Consider the following 15,886-nt stretch of genomic DNA (forward strand, 5'->3'; position numbering starts at 1 on the left):
ATTATAAAAGAGTGCTATGAACAATTGCATATCAACAAACTGATATGCAATTACCTAGATGAAACAGACAAATTCCTAGAAACATTAAACCTACCAAGACTTAATGATGAAGAAATAGAAAATCTAGATAACTAAAACTAATAGAAAACAAAAGCAGAAATAACAATAGAAAATAACAAATGTTGGAAAGGATGTGGAGAAATAGAAATCCTGTGCACTAATGGCAGGAGCATACCATAGTACAATTGCTATGGAAAACAGTATGGCAGTTCCCAGTTCCTCAAAAAATTAAAAGTAGTATTACCAAATAATCCAGCAATCCTCCCGCTTGTTATATACTCAAAAGAACTGAAAGCAGGGACTTGAATAGGTACTTATATATCCATGTTCCTAGAAGCATTATTCACAACAGCTAAAACATGGAAACAATCCAAGTGTCCATCAACAGAAGAACGGATAAGCAAAGCATGGTACATACATACCATGGGATATTATTCCCTTAAAAAGGGAAGAAATTCCTTTTTTTTTTCTTTAAATTCAATTTAATTAACATATACTGTATTATTAGTTTCAGAGGTAGAATTAAGTGACTCATCAGTTGTGTACAACACCCAGTGCTCATTACTTCAAGTGCCCTCTTTAATGCCCACCACCCAGTTATGAAAATATGGAATGCTTCATGAATTTGCAAGTCATCTTTGTGCAGGGGCCATGCTAATCTTCTCCGTATCATTCCAATTTTAGTACATGTGCTGCCAAAACGAACATGGGAGGAAATTCTAACACATGCTACAGCATGGATGAATCTTGAGGACGTTATGTGCAGTGGAATAACCCAGTCACACACACAAAAAAATACTATGATTCCACTTACGTGAGGCACTTAGAGTAGTCAAAATCATAGAGACAGAAAGTAGAATGGTGGCTGTCAGGGCTGGAGAAATCAGGGAGTGCAGTCATTGTTTAATGTGTATAGAGTTTCAGTTTTACAAAATGAAAAGAGTCATGGAGACGGGTAGCGGCGATGGTTGCACAATAATGTGAATGTATATAATATCACTGAGCTGTACACTTAAAAATGGTTAAAATGGTAAATTTTATGTCCTGCATATTTTACCATAATTTTTTAAATTGGAAGGGAAAAGAGCATAAAAATATACAGCGCATAGAAGAGTTCCTGGAATGTATTAAGTATGCAATAAATGTTAGCTATCAAAGCAAATTAACTGAATTTTTTTTTTCCTTCCATGTGTACTTTTTTGGAAAGATGATAACCTGCTTTGTTTTGTTTTATTTTGTTTTGGGGTGTGAGCTCCCCATTTTTGAAATGAGAAAGTCTTAAATGAGTGAGCCTGTTTGTTGGGATCATCCAGTAAAAGCATCCTATTTGCAGACATTACAGAGGCAGGAGGAGGCCAGAGGCTACTTTGGGGCCATAGGTTTCATCAAAGAAACTAGTAAATAGGGAGCTCTAATAGAATTCAAAGGCTACTTATCAGTGGTTTTCTATGCCTTGTGGCTCATCTGGGTGACACTGGATTAGCCCTATGCAAAATAATGAAGAATAATAAAGAATGAGGCAGGGTGGTATGAAAATAAAGCGCTAAACTGGAAATCTGAATTCCTGGCTTCTATAGCTGGCTGTTACCATCATCATCCAAGTTACTCAAGACAGATCTCCTATGAGCCAGTCTAGTAGCTGGCAAAATAAGAGGGCTAGACTGGAAGATCTCTAAAAATTCTTTCTCTCTTAAACAACCTACAATTCCATGATATCCATAGTTATCTTAAGGCCCTTTACACCTCCCCTTTGGACATTCCAAAGCAATAAATGTTCTAGGGTTAAATCCAAGTCTATGCAACACCAAATCTTATGTTTTCTTTCAAGCATGAGAAGTGCCTTCCACTCAGGGATTATTATCTCACCTCTACCAGCACCCACATTTCCATTTGAAAATAGGCCAAGGAGTCTAAAAATTCTAAAATGTTAAAATGCAGAATAGATACATTATAAAATAATGAAATTGGAAGGAACCATACCGGCCATCTGGTTCAACTTAACTTTACAGGAACAAGGATGGGGTCTGAGAGAGAGATGAGATACTTCAAAGGTAAGTAAACACCCAGGACTGGAACCCAGACTTTTTTACTTGAAACCCAGGCGCTTTCTTCATTCTGTGGCTCGGGCATCACCATTTCAGACAGTGTCAGGCAAGTCAGAAACATTGGAGAGACAAGAACAACTTTCAGTGCATTTCTGGTGTCATGCCAACTGATAAAAGGCCATTCTAGACTTCAGCTCATTGGGTAGAATGAACTAACAACTATTTTGATATTCTCTTTTATGTTTAGAAAAACATAAAACAAGAAAACCACACCAATATTTACCTTTCTCTTTTTAACGGCTCCATTTGCCCCAGAGACGGCTTCACACAGGCGACTTATTGCTTCCCTACAGAACAGAAACCATAGAAAGACTTAGCATACTAACATGCAGTGAATGGTCAATAAATGCTAGCAAGTGTTACAGATAAAATGTGAGTCTGACATAAATGATCTTCCCCTATTCCCAAAGGGTAAAGCATTGTACCTTGTCCCTCTGCCGTTAACTCCCAGAAACCCAGCAACAAAAAAAATAAGCAAAGGAGAGCAACAAAGCCACTTTACAATAAGGAGTCCTACTATTCACCTTCTTGATCTCTTTTTTCCTTGATTTTCAGGTTTGATTTTGAGCCAAAAAAGAGGGGTAGAACTTTGTTGTCTGAGGATAATTCAGTTTTACTTTCAGCAAAATCCTCCCTGTGGTGTTATGAATAAAAAGCTTCCTAGTTTCTCAGCACCAAAGACAATGAAATACAAAAGAATCTGACAGTAGGGGAAGTTTAAAAGGATGGGGAGAGAATTGAACTTCAAGGTGGTCTCAAATGGAGCTTTATTGACTGAGATACTGCGACAAGTCATTGAGCTTTCACGTAATTCCGCAGAAGAACTGAAAATCAATAACAAATTTCCTCCTTTGCTTATTTTTTTTTTTTTTTTGCCCTTACTCTGCACTGTACTTCCTGAGAGAAAGGCACCACGAATATATGAAGTTGGTCCTTAATGGAAGTGGTGAATGAACTGGCGCCCTCCACTCCAGAAATGCAGTTATAACTAAGAGCTTTTGTCTCTGGAACTCAGCATTCACAACAGCCGGAGCTTTCACTCAGTGTAATCTGAACCATAACCTTGTGGCTTTCAACACATATATTAAACTTTTCACAAAGCACATCTCTAAGCTCTTTCCTGGATTCACTGGAGATCATTGCTTAAATTAGTAAACTGAATTAGTACACACACATATGCGCACGTGCAGCATTGCATTACAATTTTTATACATATTTCATGAAAAATATTTTCTTTGAGATATTTTTGATTACTAAAGGAAGGAAGGAACATTCAGAGGAATGCAGACCCACTAAAGAAATCTATCTATATATAGTACAGATACAGCTAGCTATATAGATAAAGATGCATTACTGCAGATTTAATTCTCAATGTTCTTGTAGAAGGCAGTTTGGAAAGATAAGTAGAATTCCCAAAAATTCTGGGGCATAGTTTTAGATTTATAGTGTGTGTTTTAGTTTTAGTTCAGAGTCTTTTTTTTTTCCCCCCCGGTATATGAAACCCTTCTCCAAGGTATTCTATTGTCTGATTTTTGCATAATTACCTGTAACCAAAACACAGAATGGCTTTTTGGTTTGGCATATTTTCTCAGGATTTTATATTTATAGTTTCTGTTGGATTCCAACCTTTGTTCTCTGGATGAAACAGGACTGCTCAGAGAGTTAGGCTATTTGGTTGGTTGATTAATGTTTGAGTCATCTTAATGATTATTCAAGAATTGATGAGACACATAATAATAAATCTGAATTAGCCTCTGGTGTTGCCAAAATAGCTAGTTCAAGCACCTATGTTGTTGATATCTAATAAAGAGGGATTATATAAAAGGTATTATCAGATCCTTTACTCCATGAGAGCAAACTGGGGTGCTTTCGTCTAAAAAAGCCCCTTGTAAATGGTTTGAAATAAAAGTAGAAACAAAGGTGGGCACTGATGCTGCCAAGTATAACAACAGTTATTATTAGTTGTTACTTTTTTATAGCACCTTGTAGTTTTACAAAGTGCTTTCCCAGGCATTGTTTTTTTTTATTCTCATACAGGCAATATCGTCCAGCAAAAAGTAAAGTTGTAAATGGGAATTAAAGGGAGTGCTTTATAGCATGAGTACCTCTCGAGGACGGTTTGGAAGAATGAAGCTTCCTGGCAGAGTGGAGTTTGGAAATTCCAGACAGAGGAGAAGCATGTGTAAAGATAGGAAAATATAAATTATCATGATCTGAGGGGAACTACAAGTACTTTGATATTGCTGGAGAATAAAGTGTGGAAGAACAAGAGTGGATAAAAGCTCAGAGATAGGATTAGACTGAAAACTTTTTCTGCAAAGGGCGATAAATATTTTAGACTTTCCTCTGTTACAACTACTCAACTCTGCCATTGTAACTCAAAAGCAGCATTAGACAATATGCAAACAAATGAGCATGGCTATGTTCCAATAAAACTCTATTTCCAAAAACAGGCAGCTGGCTATATTTAGCTGAAGGGCCATAGTTTGCCAACCCCGGGATTAGATAATTCATACAAAAGAGATAGGAATAGTTCAGTTTTTAAAAACAGGAAAATGTTCACATTCATTATAATTTTAAAATTGAAAATTAAAACAACTATGAGACACTTTATTCACATTAAGTTAGCAAAAAAGAAAATTACAAAGGCACTGTTGGGGAAGATGGGAAAGAGTCCACTTCAGACGTACTTATCCATTCCTGGGGGCCTGATTAGCATTAATACAGTTTTCCTAGAGAGTGATTTGGTGAAAGATGATAAATCTCTTCACCTTTATCAGGGCTTTTGACAAAATGAGGAGAATTTGTATTGAAATAGCATTGAGTATGTAGTAGAAAAAACATTTTAGAGTAAAAAAACCAACTCCATAGCTTGTGATATAGGCATAAAATGTATAAGTATTTCCACTTGGAATGTTAAGTATGAAGACTATAGAAATAAGGGTCTATATAAATGAGTAGGTGGAAAAGTAGAACTTGAAATGGTACACACCTTGGTAGCAGCTACATAAAATTAATTGTCAATAAATAGTGATATACAAAGACCTTATAAACAATGACTTGGTTTGGGTGTTTTTTGTGTGTGGTTTGTTCTCTATTTTTATTCTATCAATATTTAGATAGAATAAAATATTCTATCACTGTGCAGTTGACTGAATAAGAAATCTTTTAAAATATTAAAAGAATGAAAAGTAAGTTCTTCAGCAAGAGTTTTGCTCATCTGCTATGAAAATGTGAGGGCATGTCAAAGATGTCCCAGTGAGGGAGGGATACAGCTTTCTCTCTTTTGTCAACACCCACAGAGAGATGTGGCAATGTTCATGTTACAGATCATAAATGATTTTCTTTATTTGTATCTTTTTCTCACCTCACCTTAGCTTTTAACTCTTCCCATCTTTATGGCTGCTAAATCCAGATTTATTTTTTCAGTTCATTTGGTAGACTTGCTTATTTTATTTCCCCAAAGTTTCATAAAGAAGAAAAATCTTTGTCGATTTAGCAACACTTTCAAAATAGAAATCCCTACCTTTAGAATAATACACAATGCCACTGCAGGGAGCCTGGATTTGTTTTTGTTGTTGTTGTTGTTGTTGTTTTAACTTAAATTCAATTTGCCGACACACACTGTAACACCCAGTGCTCATTTCATCATGTTCCCTCCTTAAGGGAGCCTGGGTTTTAAAAGGAATGGCTCCTATTTAGATGGCCAGGCCCAGTACTAAGTACCTTATGTACATCATCTCATTTATTCTTAACAATGTCATTTAAGGGACACCTAGGTGGCTTAGCGGTTGAGCCTCTGACTTTGGCTGAGGGGGTGATCTCTGAGTCCCGGAATTGAGTCCCACGTCGGGCTCCTTGCATGGAGCCTGCTTCTCCCTCTGCATATGTCTCTGTCTCCCTGTCTCTATCTCTCTCTCTGTGTCTCTCATGAATAAATAAATAAAATCTTTTTAAAAAAAAACAATGTCATTTAAATCTTCAGTTCTTTATGATTCCACTCGACAAAAGAGCTGCAGAAGTGGATTATTTGGGTATTTGGAGAGGATACATTTGGTGGTTTTGGAGAAAACTTTTTCACTCCATACTCAAATGTGCTTTATTGTCAAGTGCATATTTAGACTTTGTTCTTGAATTATAATGGTGATCTGATGCTTTTTCTTTTAATAAAATTTGGCTGACTATGTTTGATATTTTTTAAATGTGTAATCAAAGAAGTACAGCTACTATTCCATATTAGTCCTGCATTTCTCCCCTAAGTTCCATTTAGGTTAAATCAGTTTTCTTTTTCTCTGAGTTTTAATTCCACAAAATAACTTCAGAATAGATTAGAAGCTGAGTATAACAATTAGTGTTTTAATTTCATAGAAATCTCATTGTGACACTTTTTCCTGATACGTAAAACAGTCCATTGGCAAAAGTGTATTTTCCTGCTTATTTGTAAGATTATATTTAGTGACATTCTTTTCTTTGATTATTAAAGATTCTCACTACAGGCAGTGCTATTTCTTGTGCCTAAGAATGTTTCTCAAAGCTGCATCACTAATGTCCTTGCTGAGTTGAGTGTAGAGAAATTTTCTCATCTCCTATTCAAGTTAATATCAAGCACATGTGGATGCTTTAGGGTGAGACTGTAGTACAGAATGCATAAATTTTGTCCCCAGGAAATTTGCAGTGAAGGAATGCTGGATAGGGTTTTTCCCCCTACTCCATGAGCTCTGTTAACTCTGTCCTCAGTAGGTGTGATGTTTAAATAAACCAGATGTCTAATAAATTTTAAAAAATAAACAATATCATTTCAAGATAGCTATTTTATACCCACTTTACAAATGTGGAAACTAAAGTTCAAAGAATTTAAATAACTGCTTCCAAATAATGCAGATGGTGGGAGGAGCAAAAAAAAATCCAGGTCTGAATTCAAAACCTACACTCATTCTGTGACCATACTGCTAGGTGCATGGAAAGGAAGGCATCTCACACTCTCAGGACCAGGAAAAGAATATCAGACCTTCCCTTGTCCATTCCCCCCAACAAATGAGGGTTTCCTTTTTGCCTAATCCTTACTCTAATGTGTCTGGAGTAAACTAGCAAGAGAATAAGGCAGAGTGGCAGGGATCAATTCCAGAAAAATCTCAAATGGATGACTCTTGCCCTTTCCCAGACACTACATTCTCTACACTGGCTGTTCTCTCCTCATGGAAAAAAAGAGCATCCAGAGCCCAGCTGTATGCCCATGTGGGCAAACATTCTCATGTATGCATGGGTATACTCACTCTAAATTTTAAAGTCTGGGACACCACAAAAAAGGAAAATCAGAGGCCAGTATCCTTGATGAACATCGATGCAAAAATCTTGTTAAAAAAACATTAGCAAGCCAATTCAACAATACATTTAAAAGATCATATATCATGATCAAGTGAGATCTACTCCAGGATGTAAAGATGGTTCAACATCTGCAATCAACATGACACTCCACATTAACAAAATGAAGGATAGAAAACATATTATCTCAATAGATGCAAAAAAAAGTATTTCACAAAATTTAACGCCCATTTATGATTTTAAAAACTGTCAACAAATTGGGTATGGAGAATATACCTTAACATAATAAAGGCCATATATGACAAACCCACAGCTAATATCATCCTCAGTGGTGAAAATATGAAAACTTTTCCTCTAAGATCAGGAACAAGACAAGGATGCCCTCTCTCCCCACTTTTATTCAAGATAGTACTGGAAGTCCCAGACAGAGCAATTAGGCGAAAGATAATAATAAAAAAAGAAATAAAAGGCATCTAAACTAGAAAGGAAGAAGTAAAACTATCACTATTTACAGATGACATGATACTACATAGAAAACCCTAAAGACTCCACCGAGAAAATGTTAGGATTAATAAATTAATTCAGTAAAGTTGTAGGATACAAAATTAATATATAGAAATCTGTTGCATTTCTATGTACTAATAATGAACTATCAAAAAAGAGAAATCGGAAAACAAACCCCTAAAATCAACAACACAAGAAACAACAGGTATTGATGAGGCTGTTGAGAAAAAGGAACCCTTGTGCACTGTTGATGGGAATGCGAACTGAACCGGTATAGCCATTGTGGAGTACAGTATAGAGGCTCCTCCAAAAGTTAAAAATAGAACTACCTTATGATCCAGCAATTGCACTAGGAGGTATTTACCCAAAGGATACAAAAATACTAATTCAAAGGATACATGTACCCCTATGTTTACTGTGGCATTATTTAAAATAGCCAAAATATGGAAGCAGCCCAAGTATCCATTGCCTGATGAATAGATAAAGAAGATGTGGAAGATATATATATAATGAAATATTATTCAGCCACAAAAAGAATGAGATCTTGACATTCGCAATGACATGGATGGAGCTAGAGATTATGCTAAGTGAAATAAGTCAGTCAGAGAAAGACAAATACTATATGATTTCAGTCATATGTGGAATTTAAGAAACAAAATAAGCAAAGGGAAAAAAAAGAGACAAACCAAGAAACAGATTCTCAACTATACAGAACAAACTGATGGTTACCAGAGGGAAAGTGAGTGGGGGGGATGAATGAAATAGGTGATGGGAAAGAAGGAGTGCACTTGCTGTGATGAGCAGTGCATGTTGTATGGAAGCGTTGAATCACCTGAAACTAATATAACACTGTATGTTAATTTACTGAAATTAAAATAAAAACATAAAAAGAAAAGAAAACAATCCCATCTGCAATCATACCAAAAAGAATATCTAGGAATAAATTTAACCAAGAAGGTGAAAGACCTGTACGCTAAAAAGTGTAAGACTTTGATGAAAGAAACAGAAGAAAACACACATAAATGGAAAGATATTCAATGCTCATGTACTGGAAAAATTAATGTTGTTAAAATGTCCATGGTACCCAAAGCAATCTACACATTCAATGCAATCCCTATCAAAGTACCAGTGGCATTTTCCACAAAATAGAACAAATAATTCTTTTTTAGATTGATGGATTGATTTTGGAAAGAGAGAGAGAACACACACATACACATGTACAAGTTGGAGAAGGGGCAGAAGGGAAGGCAGAGAATCTCAAACAGACAGAATGCAGAGCCCAGTGCAGGCTCCATCTCTTGACCCATGAGATCATGACCTGAGCTGAAACCAAGAGTCTAATGCTTAACAACTGAGCTACCCAGGTGCCCCTAGAACAAATAATTCTTAAAGTTTATGTAGTACCACAAAGACCCTGAATTGCCAAGCAATCTTGAGAAAGAAAAACAAAGCTGGAGATATCATGCTTCCTGATTTCAAACTATACTACAAAGCTATAGTAATCACAACAGTGAGGTACTGGCATAAGAAACATACATATAGATCAATGAAACAGAATAGAGAGCTGGAAATAAACATGAATATATGATCAATTAATTTATGACAAAGGGGGAAGAATATATAATGGAGAAAGCATAGTCTTTTCAATAAATGGTGCAGGGAAAACTGGACAGTCTCATGTGAAGGAATGAAACCAGACCACTATCTTAGAGCATACGCAAAAATTAATTCAAAATGGATTAAAAGTTTGAATGTAAGACCTGAAACTATAAAATTCTTATAAGAAAATATAACCTCCTTGACATCAATCTTAACACCCTCTCTTTAGATCTGACACCAAAGGCAAGGGAAACAAAAGTAAAAATAAACAAATGGGACTGCATAAAATTAAAAGCTTCCGCACAGTGAAAAACCATCAACAAAATGAAAAAACAACCTTCTAAACGGGACAAGGTATTTACAAATCATATGCTAATAATAGGTTAATATCTAAAATATATAAAGAACTCATATGACGCATAACAAAAAATAATCTAATTTTAAAATGGGCGGGGCAGCCCCGGTGGCGCAGTGGTTTAGCGCCGCCTGCAGCCTAGGGTGTGGTCCTGGAGACCCCAGATCGAGTCCCCCACCCTGCATGGAGCCTGCTTCTCCCTCTGCGTGTGTCTCTGCCTCTCTCTCTGTGTGTGTCTCTATGAATAAGTAAATAATTTTTAAAAAATGGGCAAAGGATCTGAATAAACAATTTTCAAAGAAGACATACAGATGGCCAACAGACACATGAATAGATGCTCAACATCACTCACCATCAAGGAAATGCAAATCAAAACCATAATGAGATATCACCTCACATCCTCTAGAATGGCTACTTTCAAAAAGACAAGAAATAAGAATTACTGGCAAGGATACGGAGAGAAGGGAATCCTTGTACACTGTTGCTGAGAATGTAAATTGATGCAGCCACTATGGAAAACAGTATAGAGTTTCTCAAAAATTTTAAAATAGAAATGCCATGTGACCCAGCAAATCCACTACTGGGTTTCCAAAAGAAGAAAACAAAAACACTGACTTAAAAAGATATATATGCACCCTAGGTTCATTGCAGCACTATTTACAATAATCAAGATATGGAAACAACCTAAGTGTCCATCAATGGACAAATGGATAAAGAAGATGTGTGTGTGCATGTGTGTACACTATGAAATAATACTCAGCCATAAAAATAATGAAATCTTGCCATTTGTGACAACATGGACAGAGCTTGAGGGTATAATGCTAAGTGAAACAAGTTTAGAGAGTAAAGGCAAATACTGCATGATTTCACTTATATAGGGAATCTAAAAAACAACAAAAGAAACCCAGACTCATAGATACAGAGCACAGACTGGTGTATACGTGTGTACGTGTATACATGTGTAAAATCTGTATGTCCTGAAACCATTGACTGATTGCCAGAGAAGGCATTGGGACAGGGGCAAAATGAGTGAAGGGGATCAAGATACACAAATCTCAATTATAAAACAGTCATGAGATGCAATGCACAGCATGGGCAGCATATGCTCTATAGTCAATAATACTGTATTAACTTTGTATAGTGGCAGGTGGTAGCTAGACCTATTGTGGTGATCATTTCACAATGAACACAAATGTCAAATCACTATGCTGTACACCTGGAATTAATATAATATTGTATGCCATTTATATCTTAATTTTTAAAAAGGAATATTACGGTCAGTCAAGGCTTAGCAGCATTACAGATTCTGAAAATCTCTTAATATATAATTCTGCTCAAAAGGGAAAAAGAGGAACTTGGGCTTATGAACTTGCTTTTAAAAAGTGGTGATATTGTACATCTCTGTTCATAGCAGCATTATTCACAATAGCTGAAACACGGAAGCAACCCAAATGTCCACCAATGGATGATTGGATAAGCAAAATGTGGTATATACAGGCAACGGAATATCAGTTAACCTTGAAAAGTAAGGAAATCCTGAAATATGCTATAACATATGTTAAATGAAATATACCAGTCACAAACATCTAACTACTACACATTTCTACTTACCTGAGGTATTTACAGTAGTCAAATTCATAAAGATGGAAAGTGGAATGGTGGTAGCCAGGGCTTGGGGTTAAGAGGGACTAGGGTGTTATTGTTTAATGGGTATAGAGTTACAGTTTTGCAAGATGAAAAGAATTATGGGGTTGGCTGGTGGTGATGGCTGCATGACAAAATGAATGTATTTAATAGCACTGAACTGTACACTTAAAAATGGTTAAGATGGCACATTTTATGTTATGTTTATTTTACCACAATAAACAAAGAAAAGAATACAAAGAAAGTGGTTATTAATTTTTTTTTCAGAGATTTGAGACTCCAGAAAGTCACAGGCTCTCTCTTCAATGAAAGGTCTGTTTGTACAAACTTTTCTGTTCAGTTTTAGAGGATTCCCCACCCCACCCCACCCCCACCACGGCCAGAAAACCATCTGTGGGGGCTCTTGGGAATCCGGAGATCCCAGGCTAAGAACCGCTGCTTTAAAATAACCTCTCAGATTCTGCTTTCTCTGCTGACATCAGAGTTAACAAATCTGCAACCGCAGCCAGGGAAGAGAGAGATGCTTGCATTTTGTTGCCTTTCTTCACAAAGATCTTTTCTTTCCCTCAGACTAGGACCCAGAGATTAACTGTAATGTTTTCAAGAACAAATAGTGCTTTCAATGCTTTTCTGGAGTTTCAGCCACACCCTCAGACATTTTACAAATGCAGGAGAAAAAGAAAACAGAGAACCCAGAAGCAGGGATTTCTCACAGGACTTGGGGGTGTCCTCACCATCCCAGCTGCCTCTGCAGCCTGCATTTCTGCATCACCCTTTTAAAACTGACTCATCATGAGATGTTCTCCAGCTAGCAAACATTCAGCAAATGTCCTCTCCCAGAGAAGCAGAATTTTCAGAGTTTAAATGGCTAAAGCTTTCCATTCTTGAGCCTGCACTAGAAAGAAAGAGGGAGAAAGGCCCCACAGCACCAACAGTGGCCACTTTGTTTATTGTTTTGCCACATGAGAGGGAAGGGGAGAAGTGGGCTGATGTAAGAGAATGAGAATGCAGTGGAAGATTGCTTTTAAGCATATAAAACCCTGCCTACGCCATAAGACCAAAAAAAGATATTTTGTCTGTCTTAACAGAGTCCAAACGAACCATCCAAACAAAGCCACCTTTCTTCATTGACCCTTGGCCACTACAGTGCTTAAGTTATAATTTTTCTGTGTCTTTAACCCTTAAACAGTGAAGCTCTTCTGGAAGCAAAGTTGCCTAGCCCCACCCTTGTTTTAGGTTTGGAAGGCAATATCACAATCCAAGACAAAGCAGAGTGTTTAATCGAGGGAGGGCTGTCGGACAGATTGTTTGGAGTGAATGTCAAAATGCAGCTCTTCAGTAAATAGGAAAGTCAGAAAATGTGGAACATGAAACCAGGCAACAGGCCCAGGGGAATGGTTCAAGGCAACTCTTCCCATCTCCTCACACGCGCGCACACACACACAGACACACACACACACACACACACACACACACACACACACAGTGAAGGAGTGGTTTCAATTTTGTCCAGGCATGTAGAAATGATAATTTTTAAGCACAGCAAAAACCTCTCCCAAATAAAACTCAAAAATAATCCGGCAAAACAAAATCACCTGTGTCTCCCAAAGGACTTTACCTTCCTTTTCATCTCCAACCTGAATCCTTAAAGAAATCAGTTCACCATGTCAAAGGGACAAGTTGTCAACATCTCAGAGTTCCTTGGAACAGATGAATGAAGGGACTTGTGAGTACGTCAAGCCCCGCGTCAGGGTGGTATTACATCTTAAGGTTGTTTTAGGAAAACTAGTACCTTCTTTGAAATCTTGGCCCACAGAAGATCAAGGCCCCGCGATCTATGTGTTCAGTTTTGTTCAGCTTGGTGAAATTAAAGACATTTAAAATTTTGTGTCGGCCCTCAGACAAGACACTTTAGAACATGAGCCTGCCTCCATGGCGATAAGCGCACAATGAATGCACTCAGTGCCCACAGATGGGTAGAAAATGGAAAGCTTCAAACTCCCTTTGTGCTATTATCAAGGGGCATCATCCCTTCACCCTAGGAGAGTAGACACAGCCCATAAAATATATCCTTTCATTTAGAAATAGACACTTCAGGTCCCAAGACAGTCAAATAAAACCTTTCAGTACTGCCCACGGCTCCTACTCTCACGCTGACTTATTGCACCTCTCTGTTCAACCTGAATTATATTTAAAATCTGATTCTAAAGCACACTTGCAATTCTACCCAGCTCAGCAACCACAGAGCACAGTTGTTCTGTCTGCTTCATGATGCTGCCTTTTGGCTGTGATGTAAATGTTGCCCCATCAGGTGCACTTTCATGAAGTGAAGGGCCCCAGCAGCACGCCTCCCCTACAAGTCTACCCTGGTGAACAGAAGTGAAGCGCCGATTTTCTCCTCTCCCCACAATGATTTCCTGTAATGGAACCACATATTTCAAAATGCAAATACCTACACCCAAAAACACCTTTTAAGTGTTTAAGCCTTATGAAAATGACAAGAGAGATATGGGGTTGATTTCATACAAAACACCCTGAAATTTGTAAATCCAAAAATCTGTTTTCCATTACTTTGGGATAAACTAGGCTATTCTAAAACTACTCTGTTTTAGACAAAATATTCAAAATATTATGAAGGCGTGTCTTTGGAAGTGAAAGAGTGAACAGTATGGTCACTTCCAAGTCAAAGCTCGTCTTTTCAAAAGCTAAAATAGATCCAACTTATCCACCCTATTTCACTCCAAAGGATGTTTATCTACTTCCAAAAAAGTAGACCTATCTTCAAAGAAAAAAGATTGGCACTATTTCAGATATTTCAAATAGTTTGCTATAGAGGTATGTACACTACTAAGCAAGACAGTAATTGGTAGAATGAGTATATGACTTTCACACTGCTTTTTAAAAAAATAACTCTGATTATTGAAAGGCCATTTGGCATATATATTATAGATTTTACCTGGTAAGTCCCTTTTTTTTTTTAAATGTGTGCACACACTTCAGAGCAATCCATAACTGGCCTTGCCAGTTAAGTCCACTGTGGCAAAAAATGGTAGGACAGTGACTTGCCTGCATTTCTGCTAAGAATTCAACAGCATAACCATTTAAGTAGGTAGGTAGGCTGATTTAAGAATCAACTAGGATGCTAGTTAAAATGTAGATTCTGGGACTATTCCTGGAGATTTTAATTCTATAGGTCTGGAGTATGCCTAAGAGCCTCCAGTTGATTCTTTTTTTTTTTTTTAAGATTTTATTTTTATTTATTTATTCATGAGAGACACACTGAGAGAGAGAGAGGCAGAGGGAGAAGCAGGCTGCATGCAGAGAGCCTGACATGGGACTCAATCCCAGGTCTCCAGGATCACACCCTGGGCTGAAGGCAGCGCTAAACCACTGAGCCACCTGGGCTGCCCCCTCTAGGTGATTCTGAAGCAGATCAGTTCAGGCACCACACAGTTGATTAAAACTTCTATTGGACCACTGCACAGGACACCTGGTTCTGTGTTCCACAGTTTCAACCAGATGGTTGAAACTAGTAGATGCTAAGGAATTAGGTCACCTATTCTGAGCAGCTAGGGTAAGAATGGCCACACTGCCCATACAATTGATGATGTTCCATTTACGGGAAAAATTGTCTTCAACTCAGTCATTCAATATGCTGGGATAGATATTTGGTCTAGTCCCCTCTATTCCCCCATCCCCTTCATCTCTGCCAGCCTCCTTGTAGGAAGGGCTTTCTCCCAGAGGGCATCTGGAGGTCCTGAACATCTTTGCTTATATCGCCCCCAGAACAAACAGGTGATGAGCAGTGACCTGCATTCTCTCTCCCATATGGCAGCCTGGATGCCAACAGGCCTCATCCACCTGTCCTTCAAAATGCATTCATGCTCTAGGCAGTGGTTCTCAAGCTTGGCCACACACTGGGGAACACAAGGGAACTTTAACAAATCCGGAAGACAAGGTCTCATCTCCAGACTGATTTAATTGGTGCAGAGTGGGGCTTGGAGACTGGGAGTTTTAAAAGCTCCCTCAAGTGTTTCTAACAGAGATGAAGTTGAGAGTCCCTTAACAGCAGCAGTTGGCATGCCTTTCCTGTAAAAGGCTGGTTAGTAAAAACACGAGGCTTTGCTGGCCATCCGATCTCTGTCACAACGACTCAATTCTGCAGCCGCAGTAGGCCAGTAGCCACAGACAATACACAGATAAATGGGCATGAACGTATGACGGTAACACTCATGGACACTGAAATTTGAATTCCATATAATTTTCATGTGAAATGAAACATTCTTTCAGAAATATT

The 15,886-nt window shown here is 37.8% G+C and overlaps 1 protein-coding gene and 1 non-coding gene across 3 annotated transcripts in view; both read right to left on the minus strand.

Moving 5' to 3' along the window:
• Positions 1–15,886, minus strand: part of SHC4 (SHC adaptor protein 4) — a 131,872-nt gene that overhangs the window by 60,199 nt on the left and 55,787 nt on the right. For both annotated transcript variants that reach the window (XM_038580373.1, XM_038580374.1), the window contains exon 3: positions 2,389–2,452. In XM_038580373.1, the coding sequence (XP_038436301.1) occupies positions 2,389–2,452 (64 nt within the window). The remainder of the gene's footprint in view (positions 1–2,388; positions 2,453–15,886) is intronic.
• On the minus strand, positions 662–766 carry LOC119866963. Its single transcript, XR_005381915.1, has one exon. It is a non-coding gene; the product is annotated as a U6 spliceosomal RNA (small nuclear RNA).

The sequence above is a fragment of the Canis lupus genome, chromosome 30, assembly GCF_011100685.1.
Source record: "Canis lupus familiaris isolate Mischka breed German Shepherd chromosome 30, alternate assembly UU_Cfam_GSD_1.0, whole genome shotgun sequence".
Taxonomy (NCBI): Eukaryota; Metazoa; Chordata; class Mammalia; order Carnivora; family Canidae; genus Canis; species Canis lupus.